This window comes from Cucurbita maxima, unplaced genomic scaffold (genome assembly GCF_002738345.1).
Source record: "Cucurbita maxima cultivar Rimu unplaced genomic scaffold, Cmax_1.0 Cma_Scf00021, whole genome shotgun sequence".
Taxonomy (NCBI): Eukaryota; Viridiplantae; Streptophyta; class Magnoliopsida; order Cucurbitales; family Cucurbitaceae; genus Cucurbita; species Cucurbita maxima.
Window position 1 is genome coordinate 3880303 of NW_019272037.1, and position 13188 is coordinate 3893490.

At 35.6% G+C, this 13188-nt stretch overlaps 2 protein-coding genes across 4 annotated transcripts in view; both read right to left on the reverse strand.

The window, feature by feature from the left end:
* Positions 1–444: 444 nt before the first annotated feature.
* LOC111495372 (homeobox-leucine zipper protein HDG11-like) lies at positions 445–4546 on the reverse strand. The gene is made up of 10 exons (XM_023145377.1): positions 3899–4546; positions 3628–3745; positions 3369–3554; positions 2814–3284; positions 2620–2721; positions 2325–2534; positions 2042–2222; positions 1695–1963; positions 1514–1603; positions 445–1428 (listed from the first exon to the last, which is right to left on the reverse strand). Exons 1-10 carry the CDS (start codon positions 4015–4017, stop codon positions 1048–1050), a joined length of 2127 nt encoding a protein of 708 aa, XP_023001145.1. The 5' UTR covers positions 4018–4546; the 3' UTR covers positions 445–1047.
* Positions 4547–6831: 2285 nt separating this feature from the next.
* Positions 6832–13188, reverse strand: part of LOC111495122 (probable cyclic nucleotide-gated ion channel 20, chloroplastic) — a 14562-nt gene continuing 8205 nt past the window's right edge. For 2 of the 3 annotated variants that reach the window (XM_023145006.1, XM_023145005.1), the window contains exons 7-13: positions 11987–12247; positions 10734–10879; positions 9456–9533; positions 8292–8421; positions 7859–8111; positions 7556–7718; positions 6832–7157 (exon numbers count right to left, since the gene is read on the reverse strand). In XM_023145006.1, coding sequence (XP_023000774.1) covers positions 7049–7157; positions 7556–7718; positions 7859–8111; positions 8292–8421; positions 9456–9533; positions 10734–10879; positions 11987–12247 — 1140 coding nt within the window. In that variant the 3' untranslated portion in view covers positions 6832–7048. Of the gene's footprint in view, positions 7158–7252; positions 7314–7555; positions 7719–7858; positions 8112–8291; positions 8422–9455; positions 9534–10733; positions 10880–11986; positions 12248–13188 lie in introns of all 3 variants that reach the window. The other variant, XM_023145007.1, reaches the window with a different exon arrangement.

Here is a 13188-nt window from a genome sequence, read left to right on the forward strand (position 1 = left end):
TTCCCTCCCAAGAAATTACAAGACATAAATAAAATTTTCCTTCTTGTGAAGCAAAGTGGTTCAATAATTATCCAATGGTTCCTTAACTTTGAGTTGCAATTAATATCAATTAAGTGATCTATTTAACATTTTCTTCATTTTTTTTTTTAACTCATTTATTTATTATCATTATTTTAGATATCCTCAAATATAATGCATTAAATTAGTAAAAGAACACACAAATAATGCATCTCTTTGCGCAATGAAAATGAATTATTGAGTGAAACTTATTGCTCACACTCTCCGCATCATCCAACTCTCTCTCTCGTAGGATAATAAATTATTGAATCTTTTAAGTTTTCTGTATCCTGAAATGTGTCAGAGTGTAGGGGGAGCTATTTTCTAAGAGGGAAAATAAAAGGCATTAAATTAAGGATAACATTATTGAGAATAATCATTAAGTAGTTAAACCACAAACAGGTTCAGAATTCAGACCGTAAAACAACGAGCCATTCAAAAGAAATACTTGAGAGTGAGTCAATGCCCGAACCATACGAAGTTTGGAGATTCGGGTTCAGAGGTGGAATGAACGGATATGGTGCGCTCTTGACTCTCTCAGTGGACTCTTGAGCTGGTGAGGGTAGTAGTAGTAATGGACATGACATCACATGACATGAGTTCATCAGCCTCAACCCCCCAAGAACAACTGAACTACACTAAGCTAAACAAATTAATGACCACCACAACAACAACAACAATATTGGGTGTAAAATGGGAGTGGAAAGGCAGCAGCTTTGCTTTGGCGGCAGCAGCAGCAGGAGGCAGGCAGCAGCAGCAGCAGCAGCAGTAAATAATGGTTCAGCTCATTCAAAGCTCCCAACTAACGCCCAGATTCAATTTTGGACACCACAAACACTCCCACATCTCATCATCAATGTATTAATGTTATGTAAGACTCAAACAGTTGTGTGTAGCAGAGCTCCAGAAACCAAAAGAAAAAAAAAACAAACAAACAAAAAAGGACATCATGTTTAACTGTTGATAAACCCTCTCTTCCTCTTCTTCTCCTCAGGAACTATGACAATTTAAGGCTGTTTTGATCTGGTGGAGGGTGGTGCTGATGAGGTTATTAACCGTTGTTACTGACTCTAAGTTCAGCTTTCCTGATGGCAAGCTGCTTACGAGTATCTGAAACGCCACGGTCAACAGTGAGCCACCTGACCTGCTGTGGACATCGAGGCTGCTCGATGTGCCCTCTCCTTGGTCCCGTCGACCGTCTGGTAGAATTGTGAATCCTGAAGGTAGTAAGGGAATACTTGATGGGTCCTCCCCACTCATTACAACATTCATGGCTGGTAGATCCACAGGGCAGTACACAACAAGTGACCCTGATGAGTCTATGCAACTCTCTTGGAGTATCAACATGTTATTCTGACTTGTATTGAAAGCCTATTCAAACATAAAACAACATAACTAAACCCTTCCAAGTAAAGCTTCGGACATGGAAAAATAAGTAAAACAACACAAGCCTCACTCTGAGAACAGATATGGCATTCCCTGGATGGGATCCGTTGGTTATATGAGCAACCTCCTGGACCGGGTTGCCATCCGACAGAACATCCCACTGCATGCAGCACCATTCAGCTCACGGTTAATAAACTCATTGTCATATAGAGTGCTGGACCACTCTGAAATTTTGATTCACATTTTAATACCTGGGATCTGGTTCTGTCGTTCTTAAAGAAGTTAAAGATGGTTTGAGGAGATACTGAGAGCCATATGGTTGTAGCTGCACTAAGAACCACGCCGTTCGGCTGGCCAGGATCCATGCTTTTATGCACCGTGACACGAACACCAACCTCATTCATCCCAGAAAGGGTGGTCCAACGGTGGCCATGAGATGAGCTGATACTGGCACAGAAATTGTTCACCATTCGTTGTGCTAGTTTCATCATGCTTCTTTTCCCTTCTGAAGAAGGAATTACTGAGAGAGAAAAACAATCCTTTAGCACATAGTAACAAAAAACTAAGTACTACTTGATCGTAAACACATTGAAGTTACCTCCGCCGAGATCCTGATTGGAACTACCAGTCATCATTAAACAGGCAAGCCTTTCAGACATCCGCTGAAGAGTTGCAAGCCAACGTTCAGCACCAAAGGCTAATCCACTATGAATAAGATCTCTACAAAGCCAATGAGAGGAGCCTCTATCTTCCACCTCCACATGCTCAATCCAAGTAACCTGTTTTTGGTGAGCATTGTCCAATGAGAAGAAACTTGGGAACATGAAGTATGAAGTTTGAACTATAAAGATAAATGAAAAACACAAAACAAGTGGCAAAACCTTGGAGTAACCGTTAGGCATGTCCTGGATCAAGCAGCCAGAGGGAAGGCGGTGACATTGAGAATGAGAAACTACTTGATTTTCTCTGGGGATGTTGTAGGAAACATCAACCACGGCCCACGTGCCGTGCTCGATTTGTTGACAAAATCTGAGGATGTAAAAATGACGAGTCGAAACCAATGGGGAGAGTAGCTGCAGTTCTTGGTACATCTGCAATTCAAACACTTTGGACTCAAAAATTAGGAAACTGAAAAGTAAATTGAGATTGGAAGAGTTCATCTAGCTAGCTATATACCAGTTGCAACGAGCCATTCTGAGTTCCCAACAATCCAGACGATATAACTTCGATTGTTCTTGCAATCGACACAATTGTGGGAAATAATTCTGTCCATTTGTTCTGCACACACAATTCAGTAACTTCAATTCAATTGTTGTAACGATTAAGATACGACGACGTGCAAAGAGGGAGGGAGAGTTTCGTAGCCATACCAAGTCCATAAACATATCAACCAATGCTTCACTATTCATGATCACGACGCCTGAATCTCTAGTTGCTTCTGTGCGAAAATGGGGATTCTTGAAGGGAGAGTTGGGTCTTGGAAAAGCCTGTTCATAGGTTTCGAGGTCGAGAACGTCGCGTCCATCATTTGTTGATTTGATCCAGAATGGCTCATTAGTTTGGGAAAGCCTGAGCAACTCCGCCATGGCATTTGTGGCAATTTCAGTCATGAGGGACTTATCCACGGCGGAGAGGTGAATTGGGTGGTGGTATGGCAAAGTGGGAACACTTGTAGAACTTGCAGGAAGTAAATCAAGATCAAGAGAAGGGCAGCCAATTTCTTGGGAGGGAAAACTAGCCATGGATAGGTCTAATGAGGAAAAGTGAGGTGGGTGAATGGGTGGAAGCTGAGAGATTGGCCTCCCAATGAACTTGGCCGCAATGCTAGATACTCTATCAAGCTGCCAAAAATTAACATAGTATACATCATCAATTCAGTTCTTGTTTGATAATCTTGTGGAGAAAGAAAAGAAGAGGGTAAAAACCTCTTCCTTCAAATGGGCGTTTTCGATTCGTAGTTTGTGTTCGTCGAAGTAAGGGTCCTGAAGAGGAGGGCCACCGCAGGAGGGGCAGATGACATTCTTGAGGGCCTCTCTGATGGCTATGTTCTCGCATCGAATCTTGTCGTTCTCTGCCCGAAGTGCACTATTGTCTGCCCTTTCATGTTGAGCCTGAACAATTATTCAACGTATAAGAATCTTATGAAGAGAGTTGAGAAAGGGGGGGGCGGGGGAATGGAGAAACCTTCATCTGGGTCCTCCGATTCTGGAACCAAAATTTGATTTGGCGAGGAGCCAATCCCAGTTCTCTGCTTAACTGTAATCTCTGTTTCTCGTCTGGGTGTGGGCATTCTTTGAACATTCTTCATTCCCCCAACAAACAAACAAACAAACAAACAGTAGAGAAATTCAGAGTCGATTCAAAAGCAAGCAAACACCCAAACAGACACAACACGTCTATGTTCTAAGAAAGAAGAAGAAGAAGAAGAAGAAGAGAGGAAGAAAAGGGGGTTTACGCCTCGAGCCTCTGAATCTGATTGGCAGTGTGACGATGGTAGCATTTTTTCCGGCGTTGTGGGTCGGAGGAGGAATCGTTATCCCAACCGGAGCCGCCGCCTCCAGTCCCGAACTCCATGGGGTATGGTTAATGGTTGTGTGGTGGGGGAAAAGAATGAATATAATAATATTAGAACAGCATGGAGTGAAACTGAGTGTGTAATACGAAGGAAAATGCTGAAAATGGTGATACGGTTACGGCGGAGATGAAGAAAAGGGAAAATAGGATGAAATGTTGGGGGCGTAATTAAAGAGAAAAGTGGGGGAGGTGCTACGTAGAAGGCGGAGTGAGCGCTGGTGATGATGATGATGATGATGATGATCCGTTAGCCACCATTCCTCCGCCCCCTAATCGCTCTCTCTCGAATTCAATGAACCCAACAAAAAAGCGTAACTGAAAGGGAAGAAGAAGAAGGAGAAGAAGAAGGTAAGGTAAGGTAAAGGGGATCCCCACTCCCATTCCCAGTCCCATTCCGGTTGCCATTCCCATTGGAGGGAGGGAGGAAACTCATAGTTCCGGGGAGTTGCTCTGAATTTAGAAAATGGGAATGGGGAAAGGAACAAAGAAGGGAATAGAATGGCATTATATATTGACGCCCACCCCAGGTGCGCACCATTATTATGGAAACCCCCTTCGTATTAATGTCTCACTCACCCCCCCCTGTCTCCGCCGTCAACCGCCCATCATTTCACACTTTCCGGCGGCCATCCTCCTTTTTCTCAGCTCTCCATGATGGACCCAATTACCCCATCAAACTCCCCAACTTTCAACATTTTTCTCCTCAAACCCAATCATAAAATCCCATCTAATTATTATAATTATTAGTAAAAAGAAATTAAAAATTTTGGGAGTGGATCGAAGTTATTAGATATTGTTGTAGGTGGTGCGGAGTGGACCAATCTGGGTTTGGTCCCTACATTTATAACACGTGGGGATGGCGAGCCGGTTGTGTTCTTCCCTTTCCTCTCTCACATTTTCTTATTTCTCATTCAATTAATTTGTGTTTATATAAATATAAAAATATATAAAGATTTCTTCTTTAGTCCTTTTACTATAAGCTTATAGGGTAATTAAGAGAGTCGGGTAGAGTTTAAGACTTTTTCTTCCAGAGAAAGGAAATAGAGGTTGGGAGTTTGACCAAAGGCCGTGTGTAGAGTTTCAATACATAACATAAAATATTGATTCAAACCTCATATTTTCTCAATCATGTAAATTATGGTTTAATTTAAAATTTTCAGCTTAAAAACAAAAACTTGAAAGGAAATTAAAATTCTTAAGATAAAAGAACAATTTGGTCCCACTGGAGTGGTGTGTGTGCATGATGCACTCGATTGGTCCCCTTCCTCGTCTACTTGTAATTATATTTTGGCTGGACACATGCAAATAAATAAATTATTTTCGGGTTTTTCTCTCTTTTTTCTTTCTTTTCTTTTCTTTTTTTATCAACAAAATTGATCATTTGTAAACAAAAATATAATTTTAATTTTTTTAATTTTTAAAAAATTATTTTAAAAATATTAAGAAAGTATTTTTAAAAACTTTAAAAGAATAATTATGATTTCAATTGATTGGAAAGGTTGAAATTTACCCATGCAATTAAAAAAATCTACTTTGCCTTTTGAAATGTATTAATATTTATTTATTTATGTATTTAATATATGTCAACATAAAAATAGTTAGGTATCAAGTAATTAATGGGAACTACAGGTAGAATAGTACAGCAAACAATAAATAAATCAAAATATTAAAAAATAGGTTATATATATAAATAAGATTTACTAGTTAAAGATTTTATATAATAATAAAAACTAGATTAAAAAATAAAATATTAATTACTTAAAAGAAAACAACCCAATCTTTTATTTTGAGTTGAGTTGTTTTTTTTTTTTTTTTAATTTGCATAATAAATTTAAAAATATGATAGTACTTACAAAAAAAAAAAAAGAAATTGTTGATTTGTAAACTGATCAAAAATTAAATTTTTATGATCTGAATTGGATAGTCCAAATGGATTGGATTCTATCCTCATTTGAATATATATATATATATTTTTGTAATTAAAATATATGATTATGTATCTTTAGTGAGGATTTAAATGTAGTTTCCTTTAATGTGCGTAGAGTAATTATTACAACATATTAATTAATATTGATATGGAAATGAAAAATATTTAAAAAATTATAGGAATAATTAAATAAAAATAAATGTTGTTTTAGTTGAATTCCCTTGCAATGAGGGTAATAGGAATGAAGATGAGGAATTGCCTCACCTCAATAACCTTCTTCCAAATTGAGATGCTTACCAATTCATTTTCATTTAACACCCATTTTTTTAATGCTTCAATATAATTAGAGCTTGCAACTACAATTAATGGATTTATTATTATTATTATTATTACTTTTGTACAATACAATTAATGGATAGTTATGAAGCTTATTAAATAAATAAAAAAAAATCATATATATTAATAAAGAAATTAAAGTAGCTTATTATTATTATTGTTTTATTTTATAAGTACCATTACCACTAACTCCTATATATGTGCTTATTTTTGGATGTGGCTTTTTTAATATTTTTTCATGGATACTTTTGAAATTTATTGTTGTTTTCTATTTTTAAAAACTAAGCTTATAATGGTCCAATTTTATATTTTAAAAAAAAAAATTATTTTATTTGCTACTTTTTAAAAATATTTTTACAAACCAAATTACATTCATCAATTCAATAAAATCTTAATTTTAGCTCCACAACCTCCTCCGTTACTACCAAGTTTCAGTACCAAATATTCCATCACTACAATCAGCCTAATTTTTTCCTTCATAAATAAAATCTACTCTACTTTTCATGCATTTACAGAACTGGCATAAGATAAATATATATTTTAAAAAAGAATAAAAACTTCAAAAAAATTTATTGAATTCAATGAGATTATAATACTAACTTAAATCAATAAATGATACAATGTGAATATATATTTATTATTATCAATGAAAGGACAAGGTTAACCAAAAACTAATAATAGGGACTAACAGCGATAGGAACTCAGGCTGATGGATGTACAAGGCAATTACCTTTTCTTTCCCCAAAAAAGAATGCCTCCCTTGAGGAATTAGTAGTTAGAGTGGGAGGTTTGAGCTCGAGATAGACGCCTTTTCCTGTACCTCCAAGCTACTTGAATACGCGTTGCTGCTAGGTACCTCCAGTAGGGTGATTCATACCTGCCACAAATTGTATGTGTGTTAGTTCGTACGATCAGCAGACAATTTGTCATTCAATACTGCATTTGTGAATAAGGCCGACTTCTTAAACATACACTGCCTTACAGATTAGGGGATGTTCACATTTGAAGTAAGTCACATGAAAATTTGAGCTCGCTGTCGTAGAGATTTTCCATATTAAGGTTTTTTGAGGCTTTAAACGTTTGAATAGAAAGCAGAGCCTATGGTTAACCTTTAGATAGAAAAGTAATTGCACAAATAAACAGGGAATTCTCTTCTGAGGCAAGATAACTGGAAGGGAACTATTTTTTTTTTTATTTTAGGAATTCCAAACAGAAATGAGATACTAAAAGTAGGAACTCAAAAAACTTCCGACGTCCGACGTTTATAAAGATTACCTTATGGCTCCTTGAACACGTGGGTTTCGCAGGAATCTAGAAAACATACTGGTCACTTCTTCAAGGTCTGCAGCCCGGAGAGAAAATGCTTCAACATTCGTCGAGCATTTTACTGTCCGGTTGCTGACCAATTTTTGTGCTGGAATTTGATGTCGCTTCATATCTGTAATAAGATCATATATGGTAAAACTGGGCCTATCGCACTCGATTGTAGACATCTTATAATGAAGCAACTGAAAGTTGAGAACCATGAGAACAAACCCACCAATGCAAGCGTAGAACACGAATTGAGAGTACAAGTACCTCTGTTTATGGAGGAATGCTCAAGACACCATGTTAGAAGTTCCTCGCCGCAGACATCTCCTTCAGATAAGGGAACCACAATCCCGTTCCCATCTACACGGCTCTCCATTTTCCCCCGTACAATGAAAACCATCTTCTCAATGATATCTCCAGCAGTAAAAACCTCACTTCCTTCTATGTATGTCCTTTGTCGCAGTCTCTCACGTATTGCATCTAAAATAGGTTCATAGTCCATCAGTGCAAAAATGCGAACCTGAGCCAAATTTTCAAAATGTTGTCACATCAGTTCAAATCCACAGTCTGTTATAATATTACTAAGCTTAGTGTCATTGAATTTCCGACAGACAACAAATATGCAACATGTGGAGTAGCATTTGAGTGTAAAACATAATATTACTATATTTTTGCTATCAGTAAAAATAAAATTACCCACCTTGTTGACAAATCTAAAGAGATGTCGTCTTATGTTTCTTTGTAGGTCCTCAGGCAAATTTTCGAAAATCCTCTCTTCATTTACGCCTCTTGTAGAAGCCCAATTGTACCTTTCAGCCTGTCGTACTTTCCTATACAAAGGGAAACAATAAGGGTCATTTGAAACAATTGCTAGGATATGCAGGATCATAACTTAACGATGAAGTGCCAACTTTTTCAGTCAGGATAAGAATAAATTTGACATGTTAAAAAATGTATAATGAATTCACTCAAAGATTGAATAGTCAAATTTTCTTCAAAATTGATATTCCACACATCTAACTTTTTCAAATTTTGGTAGGTAATTCTTTATAGTCCACATACGGTCAAGAAAAACAATATTGTACGGAAACTGTTTCAAAGCACTCTTCCTTTTTTGTTTTCAAAACTATTTTTAAGAACGATAACCAAGTGATTTTGAATGTTAAGGCAAAATGGTCCGCTTGAGATCATTAGTTCATTAGCCACATCCTATGTAGATATATATTTTAAATGATGAACAATTTCCAATTATCCTTGAAGAAAACGGGTTATCCATAAAAATAAACCTAAAATGAAATAAGAGAAAATGTTTTTCCCCGAAGTTCTATTCTAAAAAACAGAAAAATATGTTTAAAAAAAACTACCAAATAGCCTCTATATCTTCAGAAAATAGGTTGCAACTGTGCACTGGAAGAAAAGAATTCTAGTGTCGGCGAGAGTAGCAAAGTACACAAATAACGTGAAGTAGAGTGAGAAACAGAATCTTGGCTAGAGATTTTAAGAGAAAAACAAAGGAAAATTAAGGTTTGGTTACAGCATTTATGCTCACAGTAACCCCAACATAACTAAAATAGACATAAAAAATGTCAATATAAGCATAGCTCATCTGTTAAAATATCTACTATTTTCTTTAAAGTTGTAAGTTCAAATTCTACCCTATAAAGAGTTATAGAAAACAGAATATAAATAGTAAAAAATTAACAAGATTCCAACTCTAAAATTTTAAATTTAAGTACGTGTTGTAGAAACTTAATTGACCACAAGACCACATAGGAAACTGTATAATTTAATTAAGACGAGGAAGTTATCGCAACAGGACTCGTATAACTTCCCTCAATTATTAGAAGTGATAAAGTAACCGCACCTTCTTAAACTCTCTGGTAAGCGACGATGCTCCATCCACTGCTCAACATCACGACGTCTTAATGACATTTCCAACCTCCTGGAGAGAAGAAAATAATAATTCGTTCCGTTAATAGCTAATACTTGAGGCAAAAGCAAGAAATTTAGATTTCGAGAAAGAAAAAAAGAAGGGCGTCTATCTTTGCTCGTATGGAGTAAACACGGTTAATCTTAAAAAAAAAAAAATGCTAAAGGTTTGTTTTTTTCCAAATCAATTTTCTGTTTCATTTCCAAGAACTTCGCTATTTAATAGGCACAATCCTTAATCTCTATTCCAACGTATGTATACTCTACGGTACTAGTATAAAAAGAATTTGACTAAATTTAACCACTCTTTCTTACTCACTATTCCTATGTTTGGATCTTTTTTAGAAAAAGCTTGAGGGACCCATGACGACTGGATTGACGATAATTTGGTGAGATGGACCTTAACCAAGGTGAGTGTAGGAAGTTTTGGAAGCTTGAAGGATAAGGGCTTTCTCCTACAAATATCCCTTCAAATTTCTGACTAAGTTGAGCTCTACCATTCGCAAGATAGCCCTTGGAAGGAATTATCCCAGAAACGTTAACTTCTTCCTTTGATATTTGTCCATCATGAGTTTGAATACAAACAGCAGGATTCAAAGGAGATCCATTTCTCATCTTTCCTCTCATATTGAGTGTATCAGTATGGTGCAACAATTGAATTCTTCACTTCTTTGTGATTTTTTAAAATGTAAGACAAAGCTCTCGTTGAGAGAAAATGAAAAAAAAAAAAAATACAAAGGGCGTACCAAAAGACTGCTCACCAATAGAGGCCAAACAACTTACAACTTACAACTTACAACACAGAAGAATTTTCTTGTAATATCTGGCTTGAGAGGAACTTAAGAGCGTTTGAGTATAAATGCAGGTTTTCTGATTCAATGAATTTGGCACTAAAGGGCCTCTTTCATAGTGCCAAATCCATAGATGTAAGGGTATTATCGGAACTTAAAAAACTTTAGGGGTATTTTTTTAGACAAAGTGCTAAGTCAAGGGTATTCTATTAATTCAGTTCTAGGAGATATGAGATTTATATAATTGTTATATGAAACCCGATAATTACTGTTAACTTAGTCCATAAGGTAACAAACCTTCTTAGATTTAGGCTACTTATACATGTTTACAATTTGATCCTACTCAACTTTGAACTCTTACCTACCTCCTTCCTTTGGTAGTTGTAAATATTGCGAAAAACAGCCTTAGAGCCAATCTTTACCTTCTTCCAAGAGCCTGAAGAAAAATCTGCATATTCCCGATGAGAAGAGCAAACAGCAATAGACCAAGCCCAATAATACCCATAGTGAAAAGGACTTCATAGACATAATAGCTTGGAACTTGGTTTCCGGCCAGAGTACTGATTTGCTGCATAACACAATTGAAACCACAAATGTCAAGGGGTGGTACCTGTATTCCTTTTAAACAATACATAAAAGAGAATCCAATTTAAAATATAGTCCCCCGTGTCATTAGCTGATAAATCTTAATCGCTAACTCATCTTCTGCATAGAGATTATAGATATGAAATATAAATAATAATAAACCAAAAAGATAGGAATTCATTAGGACTATGGATTTTTTTTTTTTTAAGAGACAATTTCATATATGTTTGAAATTTACCAAAGAAATGTATTATCCCCGATGCTTATAAAAGACCTTCCCAATTTACGAGGGAGTATGTCTATAGAAAGCAAAAGTATTAGATAATTTACACAAAGAAACAGCGTGATAAATAACATTTTTGAAGAATCTAGTGTAAGTTCCTTTGATTTCTTTTTACCATAGATTCCAAAAGAAAACCATAATAAAATTTACCATAGGAGAGCTTTTGCATTCTTGAAAGGATGGTACATTAAAGTCATGTCCAATAACTCCTTAACCTCCCTAGGAAAAGTGAGACGTTATTTGAAAATATTGAGAATTTTTGTCAAGAAATTTTAAGTATATGTGCACTACATAAACAGATGGTTTTGAGATTCGTTGTATTTCTTACATAATGGACACCAATTTGGAAGTAGAGTCATGTAGGACTTGTTTTTTTTTTTAAGGCTGTTACTTGTGTTAATGGACCATTTCCCATAAGAAAAACTTTACCTTTTAGCATAAGTTCTCATGGCTTTACTTTTGGTTTCCCCAAAATGCCTCATACCAATGGAGATAGTATTTCTTACTTATAAACCCATGATCTTCCTCTTAATTAGGGGACTACTTCTCTCAATAATCCTCAGCACGAAGATACGGAATATATATCAAACCAGGTATGCATATATCAAAAAAACCAGTAATGCAATTAAAATTTGGATAACCCTCCCCTATTCAAAAAAATATTGGCACCATGATGTACAAATTCCAGATGCTGAACGACTTCAAAAGGTCGGATTTAGAGAAAATATGATCATTGCTGAATCAAACAAAATTCGAAGCATGAAAATCAATGTCAAAATTCCAAGGTCAAAAAATGGTGAGAAATACCTGGAATCCCCAAAACAATGAGTAAGTATATCTCGTGAGTAAATTGCTTTCTGTAGTAAGATTTACAGCCTGAAGGTAGATTCCATAATCAAAACCTTCTTTAGCAAAACATGCCGTAGCATTCTCATTACTTTTCCACTGATCTCGCCGTAAATCTGGACTGTGGTTTCCAGCTTCGTCCCCATGCCCACAATCTATATAATCTAAGCAGGACGTATTTCCAGTGCGATTGCAGGCATCCCGAAAACATCGATTCACCCCCTGGGATAACAACATAGAATGATTCAAGAAATAAAGGAATAATCATTACATGTTCAGGAATTTTTGAAGATTATGATGCCATCTCCTCTTGTTTATGTTGTTCCTACTTGTTTCCAAGTATCCCAATAGAAGTGTCTTGTTATTAAATCATTTCAGATTTTCCACGTACAATCAAAACCCAAATAAAGCCCAAAAAAGAAAAGAGAAATGTAGTTCATGTAAAAGATGACAGCTTACATGTTTGAAATGAAACTATTATTTTGAGTAGGAATTTAAACAACAGCATGACCGTAGAGAGACAGGGGTACCTTTGCTATTGGAACCATGTAATGTAACTATCAGATACTCATAAATAATAGGGAAAAGAAAATCCATTTTACTCAAACTAGGGAAAGTGTATCATATTGGACTATAGACGTATAAGTATTGCAATCATCGACTTAAATTAGAACAAGTGTTGCAATGTTAACCTTCTAATAGACTTTTATTTGAAAACCCATCAAAAAAATTGTTGCATGTGTGTTTAATGAATTATGAATAGACATGTACAAAATTGATGGGCCTTCAAAGAAAGATGACACAAAAATTAGTTTTCTGTTGAAATTTTTATTCTTGCAAGATTTTTCCTTAAGTTTGAACGTTAAGCATTAACAGGCTTAACTTATGCTACACTTGATTGTCGTTGAAATTAGATAATTGAGAGACTTTATACATTGTTTTAGGTTCAAATAAGTCGTGAATGTAGCAAAAGTGAACAAAAGCGCAATAATTGTAAAAGCGTAGAGTTCAAATTAATGAAATAAAAAGTTAAGGATGAATATTAACATTGCCAAGTTTATAAGTAAAAGTTTATCTTTTCACTAAAGATTTATTTTTTGAACAAGAAACAACTTTTCATTGGTAATATGAAAAGGAAATATTAAAAAAAAAAAAAAAAAAAA

What these genes read in the sequence shown, in the direction of transcription:
- LOC111495372 (XM_023145377.1), bottom strand. Translation starts at nt 4,017, where the DNA reads ATGGAGTTCGGGACTGGAGGCGGCGGCTCCGGTTGGGATAACGATTCC. An exon ending in ACGCCCATTTGAAGGAAGAG is followed by an intron (nt 3,285 to 3,368) that starts GTTTTTACCCTC and finishes AATTTTTGGCAG; the next exon opens with CTTGATAGAGTATCTAGCAT. An exon ending in AGAATGGCTCGTTGCAACTG is followed by an intron (nt 2,535 to 2,619) that starts GTATATAGCTAG and finishes TTTGAATTGCAG; the next exon opens with ATGTACCAAGAACTGCAGCT.